The sequence below is a fragment of the Nematolebias whitei genome, chromosome 8 (genome assembly GCF_014905685.2).
Source record: "Nematolebias whitei isolate Nwh7 chromosome 8, NemWhi1, whole genome shotgun sequence".
Taxonomy (NCBI): Eukaryota; Metazoa; Chordata; class Actinopteri; order Cyprinodontiformes; family Rivulidae; genus Nematolebias; species Nematolebias whitei.
The window spans coordinates 7,662,289-7,677,673 of NC_056505.1; the positions used below are offsets into that span (position 1 = coordinate 7,662,289).

Sequence of the window (15,385 nt, forward strand, 5' to 3'; positions counted from 1 at the left end):
TAGTGGCCCCGGGGCCCTAAGCAGCCACTTGGTTTGCTTATGCCTTGGGCCGGCCCTGACAGGGACACATATACAAATGAGACAATAGTTACCAGTCAGTATAACATGCATGTTTTTGGTCTACTGGAGGAAATCGTAGTACCCTGGGAAAACCCATGCATGCACAGAGAGAACATGCAAACTCCACCCAGAAAGGTCCCCAGCTGGGATTTGAACCAGCGACCTGCTCGCTGAGAGGCGGCAGCTCTAACAACTGTGCCACCGTTCAGCCAACTTTGCAATACATACCTTTAAAAAGCTGAATCTCAAAGCTGAACTTGTGAAAATGTAATTCAGGGGTACCACATCTTCTTGCAATGTAATAGCTGGGAATACTCAAGGTTGTCTTCAACTAATATGTACTGGAGGAGGATGACTCGCTGTGGCAACCCCTGAACGGGGGAAAGCCAAAAGAAGAAGAGTACTCAAGGTTGTCTTCCTGTCAAAAGATGTGATCCAGCTTTGACTTTCTGTGCACATGTCCTTGGGTAACAGCATCATCACCGTCATACCCTCAAACACTCATTGTTTGTGTGTTTATATGAGCAATAAGGGCTTCATATATGTAGAGTACAAATGCATAAAAGAAAACTTTGAGAATGAGAAACTCCTTGTAAAGACGCATTATAGAAGGTAGAAGAGAGTAAAACTGCTATAAATGTGTTAAAAATAAACAAAAGTCTTAAACTTTTCATCAGTTTATTCTCTTCTCCATCTCCTCCTTCCTCTTGAAGTTATCTTCATAAAGTTGCAGAATAGAAGAGACTGTTGGCAGTTTTTACCCCTAAGTTTTCCAACTCTTATGGGACCGTCTTATCGCAGATATTTCCTGTGGTGTCTGTCGTTGCTGGTGCTAATATTGTGTTTGAAGTTTATGTTTTTGATGCTTATTTTTCCTTAGAGACAATGTTCCGTGGAGCAAAAATAATGACACGAACCAAAAATAGAAAAAAGGGTTTAAAAGCTGTTGACAAAAATTTGCATTTATTGTGGCCAGAAGGTCAATAACAGTTTGTAATGAAGGTCAGATTTACACACAGACTTAGTCATGCATGAAATACTCCATCTGCTCAGATGTATTCGGGATAAATTTTACTAACGTTATTCTGCTTTTTCTTAAGAGCCTCTTGGCTATGCGTAAGTGCAGATGGAACAACAATTAGTGTATTTCCGTTGCTTTCCTTCCAGATCAATAAACACAGTCTTGTTTTTTTTTGTTTGTTTCGTTCTGAAGAACAACTTGAGGAGGATAAATTGCACAGTAACGGAGGTAAAGTATTGTCATTGGAGCTCAAAAACACTCATTTTGGCTGCCCACTTTTGAGTCTTTTATTTCTTTTGCTCTTTGTTTTTCTCATCCACTTAAAAGTTTGAACATAAGTTAACTTGTGTTATGACTCATGCAGCTTTGCCCTGCTTTGCTTTTATGCAGTTTTCCTCTCATTCCTTTGCTCCATCCACTGATGCTTAATCAGCTTCACGTCAGCGTATTTTAACACTGCTGCTCTACTAATTTATCCACGTTAGAAAACAGCGAAGAGAGTTCTGCATCGCTCAAACCGAACATTCAGCTTCTTGTAAATGTTCGCTTGCTTCATGCTGCTTGGACTGATTTCTCTTACTGTTACGTCTTGGAGATATTCCCGAGATATTGTCTTAGAAATGAATGCAAAGCAAAAAACACTTGTTTTTATCTTGATTTTGAAGATGCTTCAATACAAAAAGGAAAAATATACAATTTTATTTCAAACGGTGTCTAGACATAGAAGCATTTTTACAACTGTAAAAGTGTAACTTAATTGAATTTCACATAAGCATTAGATATTTTAAATTCTGAAAAACGCTTAAAAAATGGAATTATGAGGTCCTTTAAGCAATCATATTACAGTATGTTATTTTTTCTAAAACAATTTGTATATAAATTAACCCTATTTGTCTGCATGGAACTCACAAAGAAAACGCAACGTCAAAAACCTGTGCAAATATCACCAACATAAATTGCGTGGCTAGACGATGTCAAGAAAACCTGCTGTTTATAACCTGAGTTGATCTTTTAAAGGCGGTGAAAGTGTTTGATTTTGAAATTTCAGTTGTGGCTAACTGGCTCGTCCTAACAAATCTGACATTTCTTTACCCACATGCTAAAAATGTTGCTGTGGTCTTCATGTCCCTTACTTTTTCTACTGAGTTAGCAGCTTCATCATCTCTGACAGCATTTACTGACTGAGGACCTTGTTGGACTTAGCTGCTACATTTTAGCTTACAGAAGCTGCAAACACTTATAAGTGTACAACACTTTGTAATGAGACCTTTGTTCCTTACAAGTAAATTTTATTTCCCAACTCCTTGGATTACAAAAGCAACATAAAGCGCATTAAGCCTTTTAAACTTGGCTTTTGTGGCTTACATTAAAAAAAAAGCTAAATTTCTTTTTGTTTTAGTGTTTTCTAAAAAGTTGTAAAAATTCCTAAAAATGTTGGCGGAATGCTGAATATTTGGGGATATTCTTCACATTTGAGTAAAATCTACCAAATTCTAGAATTTTCTTGCTATAAATAGATCAAGAACATATTTATCAAATGGCTTTTCTTGTTTTACATCATTTTATTATATTTTTTGTATTGTTTAAACCTTTTTCCATCGTTTTGAAAACTACAATTTTGGTAAACTTAATTTTAGTAAGTGGTATTACATGGTAAAAAGGCAAATTGTACCAACCACAAAACACTTTGGGATTAAAATTGTTTTATTTTATTCCCCCCATTTTGTTTAGTTGTAAAAAACTGGCAAACTATAGTTTTAACCTAGTAACAGACCAACGTGAAGTTTTCTTAACCAGTGTCATAAAAGAGGTCCCAGTTTTTTAAAACTACTTTATTACTTGAGACTCCCATCACCAGCTGATGAAGTTGGCATCAGTTCTTAGATAAAAATAAAAGTAGGGCGACAACATCTCTAACTTTGACAGTCTGTTGGTAAGGAAATGCAACTTAAGACAAGCAAGCTTGGACTCATGGTTAGCAGGAACTGATCTTTTAAAATAAAGTACTTATAACACATTTAAACGTATTTGATGACGTAGGTGACAGCCAGGTGTTTTGACATCTCTCCATCACATTCTTCCCACAGGGAGCCAAACAAAACAGGACTGGTCCATCCCATGGCCCACCTCTGAATCTGGTAAAGAAAACACCCCGGTGTGCCAGCCAGAGCCCAGTCAGTGGATTCGTTTCCAGCTCTCCCAAAGCCCCCAAGTCCAATCCAAATACAACCAGCACATGTGCCACAGTCCCCAGGCCTTGCCCCCCCCATTGTACGCTGATAGACTTACTGTTGAAAGCCCAGCCACGGGACTCTTCCCATCCTTGGACTTGGGCCATCGCTCACTGCCCCCATCACCTCGCCAAAGGCATTTTGGCCACACGCCTCCTCGGACTCCTTTGGTGGTCAACACCATGACGCCGCCTGGCACTCCCCCCATGCGACGAAGAAACAAGGTGAAGGCCCCCGGAACGCCACCTCCACCAAGCCGCAAGCTCATCTACCTGCTGCCTGGCTTCACCACACTGCACCGCAGCAAATCCCACGAGTTTCAGCTGGGGAACCGCATGGAAGAAACGCAGACACCAAAGTAAGTGATGTGTTACTCTGTTAGCTCCCGGAGTGCGTCTTCTGTTGAGAACAATATAATGACTCTTAGTTATTAGTGCTAAAAGATGCATATTTGAGGTCTATATGTGGTCATCAGGTTTAGCAAACACAGATATCTGAACCAGGATTCTCAGAAATAAATTTGGATCCTAACTTTCCTTTTAGCAGTTTCACTAGAATTAGAACTTTTAACTGAGCCCAATCAGATTAATTCCTAGGAGGATGCTCATAAAGAAGCACTGGGCTGTCGTCAGAGATAAGGGACCTTCAGGTTTAGTTCCTGACCGGCCATCTCTATGTCTGGTGCTATGCTGATCAGATTTGGCCGTAAACAGGGTCTGTGACGGCAAGGTAATCAGGAACTAGAGTCTGCCTCAGGAGAGCTGCCCTCATTTTGATAATGTCATTAGATGACGATGACCTCCTACACTGGATAAGTTGTTATTCAGGAGTTGTCACATGCTTTTCAATGACCATCCGAGGTTTATTTTCCTTATGCTTGCTAGCCCACAAGGCGACAACCACACACGATGGTGTCCGTTGGTGCCCGTTGGTGCATGCGTGAGCGTATCTGTGCTCAGTGGATCATTGCAGCAGTGAATAGACTGAAACAGCATTAGAGAATTGATTACCGGTCCCCGAGCGCTGATAGACTGCAGGCGACATGTTGAGCCTCTCTAATCAATGGTCTGTGTGTGCCTGGAAACGTTGCATCTTATTGAGAAAGGGCAGATCTACTGGCTGCTCTGATTGCCAAGTATCTCTGGTAATACATCATAATTGGTTGAAAAACGGTGCTGGCAAGCATCACGTTGGCCGTTTTTAGTTCTGGCATGAAGCACTTGTTTGATTTGTATCTGTACGTGCGATGGAACTGGCTTTCCTGCAAAGTTGGCATCTGTTCTTCCTCTTCATTATTTCAATACCTCACGAAGAAGTGAAAACACTTCTTTAATTGAGCTCAGCAGCACTCTGGTGAACATCACGCACAAACGTTTTACTGAAATAAATATTTTAAGCATCATAAAAAATGTTTAATTAAATGGCTGCATTTACATTTCACAGAATTACTCCTAATAACTCTAGTCTAGATTCTAATAAGCTCACACTGCTCATTCTGTCCTCATTTTCTTGTGCTTAATTGCCTGGCATCATGACCGGGACACAATAACCAGGGATTACACTCTGACCTCTAGAAGCATATTTCACCCTAATATCTCATTGTCACTGCATAATATGCCATGGCTGAACGTGCAAAGCTGCTCGGCACAAGTCGAAGGAGGAATTGAGTTTAAATTTTCAGCTGACAAATGCATTGCCCTTCAAAACTAATAACAGCATGTTGTGTTCCTTTTGCCTTAAAAATGCTGGTTGAAGACATATTCAAGGGACAGTTCAGCTCTTTTGAATTGTGGTTCCATGGAAACGTTTATTAAAAAGTACCTGATTAGATGATTAAACAAATTCAAAGTGGAATGCTGTTGTCTCAAAACATGTTCCGTCCTCAAAACCTTTAGAGCAGGTACTGCAAACGCCTTTACACTGATATCACTTGATCAATTCATGTTTAGTCCTGCAAAACATATATATTTTACCTCCCTGAAGTGCACAGCGCTCCACTTCTAACAATACCACAAGAAAGTACACGTAAAAATGTGAATTTAAATGGAATCTGTGTTATGATTTGTTGATATTTCTGTTCTTGTGCTTGTTTTGGTCACCAGTGTGTGAACAGGTCACGGATGAAATGCAAATGAGCTTATTTACCAATTAAAACCATTAGAAGTATTGTTTTTGCGGTGCACTGTTTTCAGAACATCTAGAATGCCATTTCTAGTGGAAAAGAGCTGCATTTTATTGTTACCTGCGAAGTATTGCTTTTATTTTCTGGTCTTTCAGCCGCCATTGTGTAAAAATTGTTTATTCTTCAGGTTGCAAACTCAGAAAATGTGCTGGTCTGCTTGTCAGAAATCTCATCATTTGCTCTGTAGCTTCATGAATTGCAGCTGAATGTGTTTGTCTCTGTGATAATGTGTTTCTTCTCTCAGGTTGCAGTAAACTGCAGAATGGTACCCGCCCCCCCCCCCCTTGCCACACACACACACACACACACACACACACACACACTCTAGCCCCTTTAAAAATAATGAGCAAATTGCCGCCTTACCGATGTGTTCAGTCTTATCTTATCTTATCTAAAAACGTCTCACCTGGGGATGAAACATCCAATTTTACAAGTTGTGACACAGAAAAGAAACAAACTTTCATCCATGTGCTGGAAATACAACTTTATTTTTCCTCACCTCCTGTTGAGTCCATATATATTTAGCCGTGTTTTGCGTCACCCCCTTTTTAACCCACTGGCAAATATTTCTGTTTTTGTTTTTCTCCCTAAAATCTCAACTGTTGTCACTTTTAGCCCTTTTCATTATGATAATATTTGTAGCTCTCAGTTTTAGGAGTGATTAAGAAGAAAGCTCTACAGGGAATCTGAGTGCTAATTGTAAGATTAGCAAATGTCTAACACATCCACATATCAAGGATGCTCAATTAAAACAATTAGGTGGGCTGAATATAGGCTTCTAAATTAAATATATTGTGTTTTCATTTAGGAGTGGCTAATGGTTTGAGTAGCAATACAAATGTTGCTTCTTAATCAATTTTTCAGACTCGAGTGAAATTAACATTAGCGCTCATTAGTCTTAGGTAATAAAAAATTCAGCTTAAAAAAACACTTTTTCCTCCTAAACAGTGTGTTATTTTATTTAAAAGTGGCAGATGTGTTCTTCTAAACAACAAAATCAACTTTAAGTTGGTATTTTGTGCATCTTTCCAATACATAACATCGAATGGTCTGGGGAGTAATGCATGTATTTAAAATATAAACAATAAAAGCATTTTGTAAAATGTTTTGTAATGTAGTGTAGAAATGCATCAAGCAAGAGTATTTTTGTAGACTGATAAGGCATTTGCACATCTGGAAATGAATCAAAGTGATAAATGTACTGGAAAAATAGATCCTCTGGTCTTTAAGACGATGCACAATCTTGCCATTTGGTAGTACGAAAAACAGATATATTTAATTTCTGTATTCTTTAAAGAAGTCATATTCTTTATTTTTTCTTCATTGCCATCTGAGACCAAGCTGACTGCACAGCCATAGATAGTTTAACTCTAATGTAAAATATTGTGTTTTTACAACTAAATAAAGTGTTTTACTGTTATCTTGTTCAGCTTATAAGCGTAAAAAAAAAAAAACCCAGGAAGAAATCACATAATTTAATCAGGGTCCTTCAACAGATGTTGACAGTAAATGTTACAGATGCTGCATATTAACAAGGAGTTAATCCCAGTAATTACTGTTTGTTTCACTGGCTTTTCATTTGAGCCTTATCATCAACATCAATATCATCATAAAGCCCATTTTTAAACCTGATTGGAGAATCTGATACCCAACCTTTGGTGTTAGTTTAAAGATAAAGCCCATGTGGAACTGTGCCTATCAGAAACCTTTGATAAGCTGTGGAATCATGAAATGAAAATTATTATCATCTCTATTTTTTTGGCATTCCTCACTGACCTCACATTGTGTAGGTCAGTGAACAAGGCCAGGCTTATTCTGGCAGATCCTGATCACCCACTCCATGGTGAGTTCAGGTTGCTTCCATCTGGATGCAGGTATCTGCTGCCCAGATGTAGAATGAACAGCCTGAAAAACTTTCATTCATCCCTGTAGTGATCAGGCTTCTCAATGAACAGTGATGATTTCATGTATTGTTATTTTAATGTCTTGTCTAGTATGTTTTTATGTGTCTACTGACAGTGACACAAATTGCCCCTTGGGGATAATAAAGATTATTGAACTTCCACTTTATGTTTGGAAAACATCAGGGGAACACTGGTAATACTTGAGAAAACAATTTAATTTGAAAATGTTTTATTGGTCTGCGGTTGTGAGGCCAGTTGGATGTGCTGCCAAATTCTCTGAACATGGACATTCCTGCAGTCAGCATGCTACTGCACACTCCCTCAAAACTTGTGACATCTGTGGCATTGTGCTGTGTGATGAAACTGCACATTTTACAGGGGCCTTTTATTGTGGGCAGCCCAAGGCACACCTGTGCAATAATCATGCGGTCTAATGAGCATCTTGATATGTCACACCAGTGAGGTGGATGGATTATCTCTGCAAAAGAGAAGCGCTCACTTGTCAAGATCGGTTAGTTGGTGAAACCCAAATGCAAGCAGCGCTCCAGCAAAGTCACAAAAACTGTTTATTTGCACAAAAGGAAAGCAAACATATATTGCTGATGGGGCAACGGCGCTCGTAGGAAATACTCGGAATACCAGGAGGCGAACGTGAAGGAGCAGCATGACAATGCTCCCCTGCCTGAGATGCAGGAGAGCACTGCATATAAAGGAGAGATGTTAATTATCTCAAATACAAACCACCTGGAGAGTAAGTTACTAATTATGTGTGCAGGGCAGGGCAGGTGCAGATCCCTACATCACTTACACAGATTTACACAAATATTTGAGAGAAAAAGTCATTTTTTGTACATAGAAAAAGTCCGTTATCTTTATCTGTTATCTTACCTTTGAGTTCAGCTCATGAAAAGTGGGAACAAAACCAAAAGTACTGCATTTGCATTTTTTTTGTATGCATTGCATTATTTAGGTAGCTAGTGGTCTGCATGCCCACCACCACCTGGATTCTAATTTAGAGCAACAGCAATTTAATTTAGGTTACATTGCACTCTCTACGTGCGTCTTGTTTTGATGTTGTTCATTTTCAGCATCTCTTTGGCCCTCTCTTGTATCTCTCTTCATGCCCTTTTCAAAGTGGAGAGGCTATTTGGACTGGAGTGTCAATAAGTGAACCTAACTGTCTATGCTAATGAGTGGTAACATGCATTTGTGGAAAAGGCCAAGTGAGTTTTCAGTCTGACACGGTCCCACTTGGCACGTCACGCCAAGATCATTTAGACAGTGGGCGTTCTTGTTTTTCCCCTGCCTCTTGTCTTGCCTTCCCCCAGTAGGAATGGTAATATCATATAGTTAATGCCACCTTATGAGTCTTTCCTAGCTTTTTGAATGTTAAGCACTTTCTTATTGAATTGGATGTTTGCTAATAAATCACATGGTGCCGGGGGTTGGCATGATTCACTCTCTTCTTCTCTCAGGGTAATTCTACCATGCAACACTCAGGGGAAGCAAATTAGCATTCCTTCCATGACTAATTTAGCTGTTTGCTTTCATTGGGCTGGTGTACACATCATATATTTTTGTACCTCTTCCCTTTCCCCTTTCGCTCTCCATTTCCTTATCTTTTTTAAATCCACTTCTCTCATATAGACTTCTTTGAGAACTTGTCAATGGGTTATTTTACAGACTTTTAATTTTATCTGTGGTGCAAAGAAAACGGGAATGAAGTTGCTCAACTTTTGAATATAGGAGAGAAAATTAATATCCAGGTAGCCAGCGAATGATTATAGACCTGCAGGTGCATCCGTCATCCATATAGGCGAGCCTGCGTTGGGGCTAGATTCTTCTCTTACCTTCAGTTTAATTAGCAGGCCAGACTTGAGTTGCACAATAAGTTAAAACTTTTTAACAACTTCCGTACAAGAAACTTTCACTCTCATATGTTGCAGTAACATATACAAATAGTGAGAAAAAAATTGAAACTTCTATGAATTATATATGTTCTAATCCAGCCCTAAAACAGCAGCCCCTCTGTGGTTTATGGTGTCTACCTTTTCTGACCGTTACTGGTAACAACTAAGTGTTCAACAATAATGCAACGTTGCTTGTGGTCATAATCTTTGGTCATACAGACTTCAATAAGGTAACCAGATTTCTGAAATTGAATCTGGGGACATTTCCACCATGGAGACAAAACAATAAAATTACAAAGTATATCAAGATGAAATTAAGAAATGGGGACAGTAACGGTTTCATTTATTTATTTATTTTACACATTTATTCATGTTTAAACAATAAAAATTAAATGTAGCAGCAAGAATGTGTCTCTCCACACACATTTCCTAAAAGTAATAAATCAAACAAAGCAATAGTAGTAGCAATGGTGTCAGAAGCATTTGCAATGCGGGGGTGTGGGGAACATACTTGTGGGGGGGCTCTGGGAGTCCTACCCCAGAAAATTTTGAATAAAGTAGATGCCATTTCCTGCATTCTGGTGCATTTTAACTGGTTGTTAAACGTCTATGTTTACCTCCATAAGAAAACACCTGATTCAATAACAATTTTAGAGAGCATGGCACAATGCCCCCCACCTTGTTTTGTATTATGCTAAGCTAGTGGCGACTATGACGGAGCTTTAGGGCTACGCTAAGAAAAAAAAAATTAAAAGCCATAAAATTACAAGAATAAAGTCTTAGTATTACGAGAATAAAGTTGTATGAGACTTTTTGCCGCTCTCGTGTTTTTTTTTTTCCCACGAGTCGGATCCACAACTGTCAGTCAATCCAGTAGGCGTGTCGGCAAATGAGAAACTAAATGAGTCGTAATATTATCCGAACTCCGACAAAATAAAGCAGGGTTTACTGCATTTTAACTGTGGTTTTGGACAACTGTCCCCAGAAATTGGGGACATCTGGTCACCCTAGACTTCAGTCCTTTCTCTTGTTTTGAACTTATCTACTAAAAAAACCAACACATTTTCCTGAATGTAACATTGTTTTGAGACATGTTGCCATTTTTAACATGTTACTCAGCACTAAAGAAAAACAAACTTTCTTCCTTCTTGTGTTGATGCTTAGCTAACGATTAGAGCTCTATTTGTGCTTACTGGTCCAGTTCTTTCATTTTATAATGTCAGCTGATTAAGTCAACCACAAAAAGACCTGAGTGAAGACAGTTAGAGCCAACTTGTTTTACACTGGGCTTAACCTGTTGAGCGGTTAAAAAGGAACAAGTGCCTGGTATGATTTTAGGGAACGTGACGGATCAAGTTGTAAACTTGTCTTGATTTACATGCTGATTGTTCACCAAGTACCCATCCTAATCAAACTACTTTTTGCATTGAAAATGAACAATTGTGTTTTTGCTTGCCTGAACAAATAAAAACACAAAAGTAAATTCCAGGGTATTTTGAGCCTAAATGTAATATCAAAATTATTAAATAATTTTCAAATAATGTCAAAAAATAATCTACAATTGTAATAACCAGACTGTGACAGATTATGAAAATAATAAAAGGTATACTTTTGTGAACTCAGTCCTGGAATGACAGTTTCTTAAAGTGGTACAGAGGTAATTGGTGTCCATTATTTTAAAAGAAAAGACTTTGAACACTGACTGATGTACAGAAATGCTTTTTAAAGACTTTTAGATTTAATGAAAAAGAATGACTGAATATTGTTAAAATTCCAAATTTTGCAGATGGTAACCAGAAATTTAGAGCAATGGCTGAAAATCCTTTTTTGGCTGCATTACATTCTCATTTCTAAAAATTCTGCTTGCTATATTTTATAAAGATGACAAAGTTTGTGAAATATCCAGTTTTAATTGGTCCCTGCCAATTTTAGTTCAGTAAATTGCTTCTCCACCTGGCTGAATTGCCAGTCAGTAGGAACAACGTCAGAGCTGTTGAACTAAGTGGTGATGAGTTTGATGGTTCAGAGGTCCAGAACCAGGCTAATCTGTTAATGCAGACTGAAGCAGAGGTACAGTTTCTATGGTTACCTGAAGTTTAATACACCTTGTGCACTGGTTTAAAACGGGGAATTACACTGTTGGAAAGAAATATCTTGAGCTGTCCAATATGAGATTAGACATACAACACTTAGGTTTTCTTCACGTACAACCGGAAAACATCTAGTTTAACAAGAGGAGCCCAAACACACAAAAAATACTTGATACATTGTTTAGTTGACTAAACTGTCCTTCTTTCAGTTCAGCTTTGTCTCATGGGCCAATCTGTAGTCTGTGGGCATGTTTACTGCCTGGAATTGTCAAGAGAAAAATTGATTGCTCCTTAGACAATCCACTATTAAATGCAGGACACATGCATTGTCACATTAGTTGTTGATCTCTGAACCTGGAGGATATTTAGGGCCCCTCGCTCATGTATGCAGGACATGCACTGTGTAGTTGAGTGTGCCTCACAAAGCCATGCATGCAAAATAGTATGTGTGTACGTGTGAGAAGAAGAAGAAGAAGAAGGAAAAAAAAAAAAGCAGATGGAAGTTTTTCCCCAGTGGACTGAAGCTCATCCATGTTAATCAGGTGTTTGGCCCCTTTGCCATTAATGATAATTCAGGTTAGAGGGGATGTCAACGCCAGGCCGTCAGGAGCCAGACGCTACCACCCCTCTTTTCCATTCGTTTACTTGTATATCGGCTGTAATGAGGGCTCATGCCTTCCTCCCTAGACGGCCCAGAAATTGGAGTCATGATTATGAATTTATATGAGAGTTTAAAAGTAGAGGTTAGCCCAAATGCCACAGTTGCTGTTGGAGAATGAATTTATTAGGCAGGTTTTTTATTTTTTTGCAGTGATTTGTAAATGAGTTGAAGCTTATAGGGGCATATAGCAGCTTTCAAATGGGTGATGAGAACTTATGCTGAAAAGTTGTGTTATTCTTTCCGGTGGTGGTGGTGGTGGGGGGGGGGATATGTATGTGTATCTATATATGTATATATATACATCCATTATCTTTACCCGCCTATTCCATTTTGGGTCACGGGGGTTGCCGGTGCCCATGTCCAGCAATCACTGTGCGAGGGGTGGGGTACACCCTGGATGGGTTGCAAGTCCATAACAGGGCCACATAGAGACAAACGAGACAAACGACCATTCACTTTCTCACTCACACCTAGGGACAATTTAGAGTTACCAATCAGCCTAACATGCATGTTTTTGGTCTGTGGGAGGAAACCAGAGCACCCGGAGAAAAACCCACGCATGCACCAAGAGAACATGCAAACTCCACCCAGAAAGGCCCCTGGACCGGGGTTTGAACCAGGGACCTGCTCGCTGAGAGGCAGCAGCTCTACCAGTTGCACCACTGTGCTGCCATATATATATATATATATATATATATATATATATATATAGATATGTATATATATATATATGTTGTTTATTTGTCATATGCAGGTTAACATGAGGTCAACAGAGAAGAACCGATTTGACTCGCTAAAATACTAAAAATACTAAAGCATGCAATAAGGGTACAAACTAAAGTACCAAAAAGTTAAAACGATATATAATATTTACAAGGTCCAAAAGAAATATAGTCAAATGGTCATATTTTAAATTTTGCATGTCATTGTGATCGTTTTAAGGAAATCTTGTTTTGTCTTTGACTTGATTAGAAAAAATAATTTCCTGCCACAGTCATTAAAGTCTCATTTTGATTTATATTATGAGGAAAATTGGAAATGATCTTCCCCTAAGATAGAACATCACTCTGACAAATTCCGAGCAAAGAAGTAAAATAAAAATATACTGTTTGTCGCTGATTTATTCAAAGGTAAGAGTATGACTGTTTTACTAGCCAGCAACCATAAAAGCAGTTATTGCCATCATTTATCATGCCAGCCATCAAGTGGAGGCTTTCGTCTCATCTTCTCATTCTGGCGTTCAAGTCATGACAGATAATATCAGCTCCAGGTGCCATATTTTCCCCCGACTCCACTCGCTTGTTTTTGGGCTTGCTGTCATTTACTGCTGTGCCTGGGTGTCTAAAACTACCACTTAACCCTCACAGCTGTGGGTCAGATAGATGTTCTTGTGTTGCACACTGTTGCTTTAATGTTTGGGTTATAGAGTTAAAGGCTTGAGCAATGGTTTCAATTTAGCAGAATAGAATAGATTCAACGAAACACTAAGAAAAGAGAAGTGCAGAGAGAGAGAGAGATCTGCTGGTGTGCATGGACCAGATAAGAGAAGGAGGCCAGCACATAAAATATTATCTACAGTAAATGCAGATTTCTTACTAGATGTTCGGCTCACAATTTAGGATAAAAAGTTAAATGCTTGCACATTTAGTATCACAATCAGCTTATTTTTTTATCAAAGTATAAGCAAAAAAGTCAATATAGGGTTACAAAAAGCTAGATCAAAGCTATATTTGGCTCTGTTCTTCTAAACCTGCATCATAAAAGGGTAGCACACAGCACTGGACTGTGTTGAAATTTGAATTAATTTGTGGTTATTTAATTGAACACTTCTCTTAGAGCCTTGACATGGCCTCCAGTGTAAATTGGAGCTTAATAAATAAACTGAAACATATTACAGTTTGAAATGCTCTTGATGTTACGTGACACTGGACACAATATCCTGAGCCTCCATCCTCTTTTTGAGGCATATTTTAACTTTTTACGTTGTTTAATTCCTGCCATTAAAAATATGAAACTGCTGTAAACTTTAAAACTGCAAAATGTTTGGATAAACTGTATGTTTGGCTGTCTGCTGACTTCTTTGTAAGAAATCATCTCCAACACACTAAAGTTCATGCTTAATAATCCAGGTATAATAAAAACACATCTGTTTCATATCACATTTTCCATTTTTGGAGTATGCTTTTGGTGGAGAATCAGTTTTGTTTGGTGGTTCCTCCGACTGAAGAAGTCTGTTGGATGGCGGACGAAACGTCTCAGCACAAAAAAAACAACCAGTCTAGATGGCCTGACTGAACATTGTTGCATCTCCAACATCTAATTTATACATTCACTCCGGTTAAAGACAAATCAGTTAGTTGGATCAACTTCAACTCCTCATCAGTTTATTTTCTTTTAAATCAACTGCTTCACTTTCAATTCTGTCCAGTAGTTAAACAAAACTAACTAATACTGATGAACTATAACGAATACTTACTATGCTTGAACGTTTTGCACGCTGCTTGCACCATGCTTTAACGTGAACACACTGAATAGTTTAGTGACTTGCCAGTGAAAAAGTCAATAGCGTCACGTTGCACCATTTTTATGGTGCATAATTAGAGTAATTGTAACGATAAAGGACTATGGAACAACCGTTTGTCTACACAAGTTTTGGAAACAAAAGTTTCTTTGTGTTTTTACATCCCAAACATGGAGAAATTAGAAAAAAAAAAAAGTTACGACGCCAAGAATATTTAATCACTGACCAACTATGTGGAAGTTTAGTCCTGTGGATCTTCAGCAATAATTAATCACCATTTTGTCATCCTTGGTTGTGCTATCATTGGAATACAGACTCTTTTGTTGGACAAAACAATGACTCCTCAAACAACAAATGATCTCAGGTGGCAAGTATTTACTGCATGTACACAAAATGCACCAAACTGTGCAACGAGTCAGCAGCTCTGTTTTGTTTTCTTAAACACGTTTTTTTTTTAATCTGTGGTTTTTTGCTATTTGCTATTGTTTTAAAGATGTAGCAACACATTAAAAACTTTGTGGCACAAAACAAATACATTATGTTACATTTATGAAAAAAAGAACACTAACATGGTCAGACTGACTTCTCTGGTCTTTTGCGTGCAGCTTGCATCAGAGCCAACCCCCTTTTTTATACAGATGTATTGGAAATATCACAATTGCCCCCTTCCCTTCAACTATGCTCCATGCAGGGTGGAGCTGGTAACACAGGTTGTAGATTAGCAGTAGAAATTAATTTCCAACTCCATTGGGTAGATTAGATAGATAGATCTATAGAAACATAGATCTATACATAGATAGATGGA

At 38.4% G+C, this 15,385-nt stretch overlaps 1 protein-coding gene across 3 annotated transcripts in view; it reads left to right on the forward strand.

Annotated features, from left to right (window-relative positions):
• ksr2 (kinase suppressor of ras 2) overlaps positions 1–15,385 on the forward strand; it is a 133,431-nt gene that overhangs the window by 34,392 nt on the left and 83,654 nt on the right. For 2 of the 3 annotated variants that reach the window (XM_037680879.1, XM_037680878.1), the window contains exon 4: positions 3,169–3,670. In XM_037680879.1, the coding sequence (XP_037536807.1) occupies positions 3,169–3,670 (502 nt within the window). Of the gene's footprint in view, positions 1–1,273; positions 1,310–3,168; positions 3,671–15,385 lie in introns of all 3 variants that reach the window. The other variant, XM_037680880.1, reaches the window with a different exon arrangement.